At 50.5% G+C, this 8,208-nt stretch overlaps 1 protein-coding gene across 1 annotated transcript in view; it reads right to left on the reverse strand.

Moving 5' to 3' along the window:
• The window catches only part of DUSP5 (dual specificity phosphatase 5), a gene marked incomplete at its 5' end in the record, with an annotated part of 21,434 nt that extends 13,227 nt beyond the window's left edge, over positions 1–8,207 (reverse strand). Inside the window, 4 exons of the mRNA XM_005417319.2 lie at positions 1–352; positions 2,134–2,353; positions 3,763–3,905; positions 8,078–8,207. Coding sequence (XP_005417376.2) covers positions 1–352; positions 2,134–2,353; positions 3,763–3,905; positions 8,078–8,207 — 845 coding nt within the window. The remainder of the gene's footprint in view (positions 353–2,133; positions 2,354–3,762; positions 3,906–8,077) is intronic.
• Between the last annotated feature and the right edge of the window lies 1 nt (position 8,208).

The raw sequence follows: 8,208 nt of genomic DNA on the forward strand, positions 1-8,208 counted from the left end.
GGAGAGTGGATGGGCACAGAACTCAACACTGAGGTAGGAAAAGCAAAGCACGAGCCCTCAAAGTTCTTGCCTAAAGTCAGTTCCTCTGCAAAGAAAGATGCAGCTTCTCTCTTGCACGAGGTGACAGGGGGGCTTGGGGTGGAAGACAAGATCTCTGACTCATATTGCAGCAGCTGGCCCATGAAACCGAAGTTTGGTGAGATCAGGCTCCGGCGCTGCTTGATGTAATCAAAGGCTTCGTCCAGGCGCAGCTTCCTTGTCTTCATGAGATAGGCCATGCAGATGGTGGGGGAGCGCGAGATCCCCGCCTCGCAGTGCACCAGGATCCTGCCGCCCGCCCGCCGGACCTGATCTGCGGAAAAGCCATGGCACACATCAGCTGCTGTGGGGCATGGAGAGGACACTGTCACACAGCCAGGGCTGGGGGGTCACAGCCAGCCTACAGCAAAGAGAGGCCTGCTCTTCTCTTGGGTACTAGGGTGACATGGAGATTAAAAGACAAGGAGGACAAAACCCAGCTTGTGACAGAGCTGAGCATGGTTTCAGAATCTGTGGATCTTGATTTGGTTATTTTTGCATTTTTTACCAAAGTCCATCCCTGTCTCCTTCCTTGTACCAACTTCCCTTTTGGAACAACTGACATTGAAGAACATTGTGATGCAAGCAATGCTGTAGCTGCACTTCTCTGCCTGGAGCTCAAAATGTTGTGTAAAGCTAAGCCTGGCCAGCCCTCCCGCTACCCCGTTACTCAAAAACTGCAGGGGCTGTCATCATCTTTGCCAGAAAAGCAGGATTTTTCTTCAAAATCCTAACTCCCTGCTTGGCCAGTTGGCAGCAAACAGCAGTACCAGGAGGTACCCTTGGGTGGAGAGGCTGAGCTCAGTCCCTGGGACCTCACCACAAAGCACACAGGCGCTGGTAGGCAGCTGCTAATTATAGGTTGGTTAAAGGATGCTTGGACTTAAGTCAGGATATAAAAGGCTTATGCAAAGCACCCATTTGACACAACAGGAGCCACTGTGGTTACTCACACAACACAATGATTGTTATTAAAGAGAATGTGCTTAAAATAAGCCCTTTCCACACAAAAACACTGTTCAAAAAATAGACTTGTCTTTGCTCTATTGCCTTGAGCAACATGTTCAATCTCCAATTTATGGATAACTGTGAGTGTAGTGCTCAGGGAAACACACAGAGCTGAGGAAGTTATCATTTGCCTGCCTTCAATTGTCTGCCAGGGGACTGCCACCACGACCAGTTATATTTAGCTACTGCACAAAATAAGGAAGACACGGATTTGAGTCATCCCCAGCATCTACACCACATGTCCAATTTTAAAAGAAAGTGAAAATTGAAGTTGTCCTCAAAATCTGGGAAATTTCTAAGTGGGAAATTTCTAATCAGAAGGGGTTGAGGATAGCAAAGAAAGGTGCAATAAATTATTATTTCCCTGAAAGGTGTGAGATGTCCGGGAAGAGGAAGGACTTAGAGAGCACCTTCAGGTCAGGTTTTTGTAATTCTGCCCGCACTGTTGAAGGACTCAAACTCAGCTGAGCAATGAGTCTGTAACAGTGTTTTATTCTCTTTTTCTCTTGAATATTCCTGGAGAGCAACAGTACCAATTTCAACATAATCTCCACCCAGGCTAAGGCTTCTCCACCCCACAAAGCCGTGTTGTGCTTCTCAGGGAGAATCCTCTCTCCTGTGCTCCCTGGCACAGCTCACCTTCACTCACCCAGTCAGCCTAACACAGGAAGATTTGAAATGGAATAGCACAAACTTTTCTAAAGGCCTCCTCATTTTTTTGCATCGGGGTATTTGATTAAAGGATGAGATACCAGCATGATCAAAAGGAGGAATGTAAAGTGCTCTGTGATAAAGGGAGACAATGGATTTCTAAGACCCCACACCTCTGAGATATCTCAGCACAGTAAGACAATGAGCTGACTCTGCTTCACCTGGTTGTAACTGACTCTGGCATGCAATTCCAAGGAACTGCGGCTTTTTCCTTCACAAAATTCAGTAGACTTCAATGTGTATTTTAACATTAATTAAATGTATTTTTAATTGATTTTACATTTTAAATGAGTTTAAAACACATGAAGATATGAAAAATTGTTCATTTGTACCTACCAATGAAGTCTATGGCTTCCTGGAAGTGAGAGCTGATGTCTGCTGTGTGACTGTCCTCCACTGGGATCCACTTGTAGCAATACTGGTCTTTGAAGGACTCTGAGCTTTTCCTGGAGACATTTAGCAGGGCTGTGATGTGCAGGTTAGCGAGAAACTCGCACTTGGAAGCATGATAGGCACTACCAAGGTACAGAAAAGGCAGGATTTCAACTGGACCACCCTGGAAGAGAAGGAGCAGAAACATGTAATTCTTTTTTCAAAAGTCATGAGACCCAAAAGTGACAAAGGGAGCCCATGTTAGTGCCTGCTCCCTCCCTCTGTCCTAATCTTTTTCCCTGCTGGATGTGGCTCCCACTGCAAGGGCCAATGAATCAGTCCCATAGCGAAGCCCATGCAGGAAAAATGTTTTCATTTTCTTGTTCACATCGGCAAGGTACAAAGTCAGACCCAACCTACTCATGTGCAGGATCTTTGTGGCTTTCTTTAAAAAGCTGCCCCTGCAGTGCACCCAAAATACTTCCATGGTGGTGCCCATTCCCACTGAGGCTTTACCAAAATGGGGCAAGGCAGGGAGCCACATCCAGCAGGGAGGAAGATTAGGACAGAGGAAGAGGCTGCTTTGGCTCAGCCAGGGCTTTGCCCCTCTGGTCACATCTCCAAAAGTGAAACAAAGAAAAAAAACTGGACACAGGCTCCCCATCCCCCTTCACCCCACACCTCTCTGGAGCACAGCACCCGCTGCATCACCCACCCTGAGACGTCATCTCAGTTCCTCCTTCCTCAGCACAAGCAAAGGCTGGATGACGAGATGGCAAAGAAAAGCCACCATGTGACACAGCTTTCTGAGCTGGCAGGTAACTTTCCATGATGCACAGGAGCTGCTGCCACCCCCCAGCTGCACTTTCCACTGCCCCTGACCTGCCCACATGGTGGGTTCCCATGCATCAGCGGCAGCTGGCAGCCAGCCACGGTGGCAGGAGGGCACCTGGTGTGGGAGGTACCCCGGGGAGCAGAGAGGCACCACAGGGGGACTCCCCTGAGCAGCAGGAAATGCACGCCCTGGCGGAAGCGCCCTGACCGCAGGGTGACATCTCGGAGCACACATCACCCCCAGCCTGGGGGGGCGCACCAGGACTTCCCCTCTGGAAACCCCACTTCCCCAGCCCAGTGGTGGGTCTCACTTCTCAGAGGCTCTGGCCCCTTGCCAGCCTCAAATTCCTCCTGAGATCTCAGAGGAGTCATGGGCAAAACGTGCTCCTTTGTCTGCTGGAAAAGTGACACTCCTGGCAGCCTCTCCCCTGCCCATTCTCAGTCCCCTCTGGAGGTGTGAGCTGCTGACAGCTCATGCTGTCTGGGTGTGTGATAAGAGAGTCCATAAATAGTTTTGGGGGCTAGATGAGTGTTTTGCCTCCTTCTACCTAATTTTGAAGCCAGGTGGAGGTGGTTCTGACCAGCAGCACACAAGGGCAACTTATTCAGCTCACAGGCTATCAGCCTGGACTGTGACAACTTATTCACAGCCCACAGCAGCACCAGGCCCACTGACCCCCTGCCAGCCTCCAAGACAGCCTGGTGGCAGCAGGGAGAAGTCCCAAGGGGAAGGTGACCCACCACAGCCATGACACATACCTGGTCATAAGCAGGTTTGTGGTTGGCACTCTGCTTCTCACAGTGGCTGGCAAGGTTCCTCTCTGCTTCCGTCCTCTCTGGGGAAATGAGTTTTCCATTCACGCAGCACTCAGGATATTGAGAATTAAAGGTTTCATATCCCCCTAGGGAAACAACAAAAAGAAGAAAATATGAATATTTGCCCTCCCAAGGACTGGTTTAATTCAAGTGAAGGACAAACAAAGATCCAGCAATGCAGTGGGATAGCAGTGCCCAGCAATGAGTCCAGGGGAGTGTCAATGAATGATAGTGCTCCTCTGGGAAAATGGATTTGCTTAAAAGATTTTGGGCGCCCAAGGAAAAACCTCTGATACCATTGACAATTATTAACTTGCCAAAACCCAGTGAATCCAGACTAAAGCTGTTAGCAAATGTAATTCTGTTGAGTCTAGCAACCATTAACTCCAGTACAGTGGGGACTAAACTCCTCCCCAGGTTTTATATATGAGCACTAATTCCAGCATTTGAGGCAGAGATTTCTGTACTCAGAATCATCTTTTCTAAACCTGTCATTAATATATTCACTACAACAACACACAAAATATTTTATTTGCATTTTTAAATGGACATAAACACAAGAGGGGGATGCTTGCATGTGTCTCATTAATCACCACAATGCATGAAGACAGTGAAGTAATGAAGATGGTCCCACTGAAACCAATCTGTTAAATAACAGCTATAAAACTTAATGAAATCCTGTGACAGCATTTGACAACTGAATAGCCCCACATGAGCTATTCTGCACGGTTAAGTACTGTGTTCACTTCATTCAGTGCGCTGCTAACGAAAAGGAATTAATCCTATTATTACACTGTTACTAAAAGTTTGTCAGCAGCTAAATTGTTGCCTGTTTCCAGGCTGGGAATATTCTGCATGGAAGAACATCATCTCCAAAAAGTACCTGAATAAGTCAGGTAGCAGAAGCAGCCTGGAAACGTCAATCGTGTGCCACATGTCTGCCACCTGTGCTTTCTCAGAGCAGAAATGAATGGCTCCTGAACAGCCACATTCAATAATCCTTCAGTGTGGCCCTCAAGTAAACAAGGCTTGGAAGGCAAAGCCTCCCGTTGCGACTCATTCACCTGCGACTGTTTCACCCTGATAAGCTGTGTCGGTGTGGGTGCCCGGGTGCAAGGGAGGGTTTTGAAACAAGGGAAGTGCAGAGGATCAGAGCAGCCGCAGGGCCCCCAGCAGCCCCACAGCCGGGGCTGCCCGGCACAGCCACCTCTGACAGTTCAGCCCTAGAGTGCCGGTGTCTCATCTGTTTGCAATGTTTGAGCAGTTGTGTGCTCAAATTCATGACGTGCTGCTGTCGCCTACTCATTCCTGCCGTGGGGTCCTCATGTTGCAAGTGGCCAGCATGATCCAAAGCTCAGTGAATGTGATGAAAGTCTGTTTTCCATGACAGAGGGCAGGAGAGTGACTTTACAGCAAAGGGGCACTCAGCACCTGCACCTTTCCTCCTACACCCAGCCACTTTCTGCCAGCTCATCCCAGAGCTCACAGCATGAGGCAGTGGTCCAAGCAGTCAAGTGACCGTGGAGACCTTGGTGGTGGTGGGAGGTGTTTGATAGAATGATATCTGCAACAACTGGATTGAAAAAATGATATCCCTAGCAACTCACAGTGTGAAAAAACAACAAACACAAGAAGCTGTACAGAATTCCCTGATCTCCAACTGCCCTTCATGGGGTGAACTTTCAAATCCTCTTGTTTTGCATAGCTGACCTTATCTTCCCCCAACCCCCCAGTCACGGCCATCACATAGGAAAAGTATGTCCAGTTTATATAAATAGCCATGATCCCCATTTACACCCTATGTTGCTGCTTTTACAGTTGAATGAACACAGAAATCTGCCCAAGCCAAACTTGCATGTGTGTTCCAGCAGACATGCCTGTCTCGTGTCTCTTGGGGCAGCTAACACATGCAGCTGGTGAATGGTTAATTACAAGCCTTGGGGATCAGGATATTTGCAGGCCATTCTTACAGTGAGTCATCTGCTCATCCCATCCTCCAGCAATCTCCTCTCTTCCCCCTCCCCACTCCAGTTACCTTCCCTGAGGTCATTTCTGCAAATACTCAGTTGCTCATCACGGAGAGCTGAGTTGCACTTCCCTTTTAATCGATAAGTAATAGAATCGTTATCAGCACCAAGGGAGGATCCGTTATTTTATCTTTTTTTTTTCCCTGACACACAACCACTCTCACCGTGCTGGGGCTGAGCTCACCCACAGTGAAACTGCACCTACGCAGATGAAAGATGTGACCCTGCAAGTCAGAAAGCAATGGAGGGAACAGGGTCTGGCATGCAATGACTCAGTTCCAGCTGCTCTCTCTGGGACCAGATCCTCAGCATCCTGATGACCTGGTGGTCTTGATGACCTCCTCACATCTTATTGCCACAAGACTCCTTAGCACTTAAGTAGCCAACACCTCCTCCCAGGTCTCCATGCCTCGGGAGAGCAGGACTATAAGGGGAAACCTCAAGGAGGATTTTTCCTGGTGGTTTTACAGCCTATTATTTGCAGAATTGGTAGCAGAGGCCTCCAAAGGACCCTTTCTCCTGATCAGAACACAGTGTTCCAGGGTGATTTATATCCCCACTGTGCCAAGGATCTTCCCCCAGGCCAACAGCTTCCTGGGGGTCGGCAGCCCCAGTGAATCACCAGTGCTGCCCACGGAGTCATGGGCCTGAATCTGCAGCCCCAAGCACTTCCAGAAAAGCAAAAGGAAACTGCACCCGGAAACTTTCTCATACACTGAGAGGAAATGTCTTTAGCCTCAAATCAACAGGCTTCCAAGATAAGACACTTCACAACTCACAAGATGTACAAAGCAGAGCCTACACTAACCCCTCGCTCAGGATAAACTGCCCACAGCCACAGTCACCACTTCAAAGCGTGGGGCTGGTACATGAAGAGGAAAGGAAGATCGTGTGGCCAAACAAGCAGTTTGAGAGTCAGCAGAGCTTAATTTGGCCCCTAGTTTACCACAGACTTGCCACCATGACCCTGGAGATATTTCTTCATCTCTAGTTTAGTGTAGTCCCTAAGGATTTGAATGACACAGCGCCAGTATCTGTACCCTCCAGCAGCAGAATTTGTGCTTTTGGGGTGACTGTCAGATCCAGCAAAGGCTGATAGCGGCAGGACAGAACCAGGGTGGTGGCAAACAGCCGAGGAGCATCCCTCTATCTCGGTACCAGGCAATATCCAGGCTGAAGTTGCCTCTGCCCCAGCGGGAGGTCGGTACAGAAGGCTAAAACTGGGTACCTCAGGTCAAAAACTAGCGATAAAAGGCTTCCTAAAAGTGAATGAACCCTGGCCCATTAGAACACGGGGGCAGGTTTCATTCAAGAAACATCGCCTGGTTTTCCCCTCCCTTTTATGGCCTCATGGTATGGCAAGGGGGTCTTTGGAAGCTCCTTCCCCGGCGCGGTGCCGCTGCGGGCGCCCCGCGGCCGCCGGGGGTGCGGAGCTTCGGGCGGGAGCGGCCCCGCCCGGCACGGCCCCGCTCCCAGAGCAGTGGGGGCTGCGCTGGGAAAACCGAGAGGGCAGAAGGACAAAGGCGCTGACAGAAGTGGGGGGAGGCAGGGGCGGAAGGACAGGGAAAGGGCGGGCTGCTATGCTATTTATCGTTTTATTAGCCCGGGTTACACGGAAGGAAAACAAAGAACCGCAATCGAAGGGCTGTAACACACGTGAGGGGAGGAGGTATTTCTGTCCCCCGGCGAGCACCGGAGTTTCGCCTCTAGGTTTTCCCTGCCAGAGTCCCGATGTGCCCGACGGAGAGAAACCTCTCCGCCCTCGGTGGAGGGGCGGGCATCGGTCCCAGAGTTTCGGGCACCCAACACGGGCGTCCGTGTGTCACCGGGAGGAGAGAGAGTAGCGGTGGCCTCGTCTCTCATATCCGCAGGGCTGCTTTTGTTTTCCACGCAGCGCCGATGTCTCTCCCCGTTTAATAATCAACTTTTTCTGTTCTTTACAAATATTCTCTGCTTTCCCCCTCGCCCTCTTAAACACGTGGCGGGGGTGAGCGGAAAGGCATTTCGGCTCAGCCCGCAGAGTCTATCCGGGATTTATTTCCAGTAGGTGGAAAAGAAACAAAATCCCCGTGTTACCTCCCTGCCCTCCACCAATAATCAGGTTCACTGCAGGGCGAAGGAGGGGGAACGGGAGCACCACGGGGCGGCCGCCGCCAACCAGGGGAGTTTTGAGGGTGGATCGCGCCGCTCTCCCCAGCCCCTCTCCCTCGGGTCCCCGCGACCCCTCTCACCTTTCAGGAAGCAGACCCTGGCCCCGGCCTCCGGCAGGCTGGACAGCAGGGCGTTCAGGACGATCTGGGCTGTGCTGTCCTTCTTCAGCTTCTGCCAGTGGCCCGTGTCCTGGTCCAGCACCACCACGGCC

Source organism: Geospiza fortis, unplaced genomic scaffold (genome assembly GCF_000277835.1).
Source record: "Geospiza fortis unplaced genomic scaffold, GeoFor_1.0 scaffold130, whole genome shotgun sequence".
Lineage (NCBI taxonomy): Eukaryota > Metazoa > Chordata > Aves > Passeriformes > Thraupidae > Geospiza > Geospiza fortis.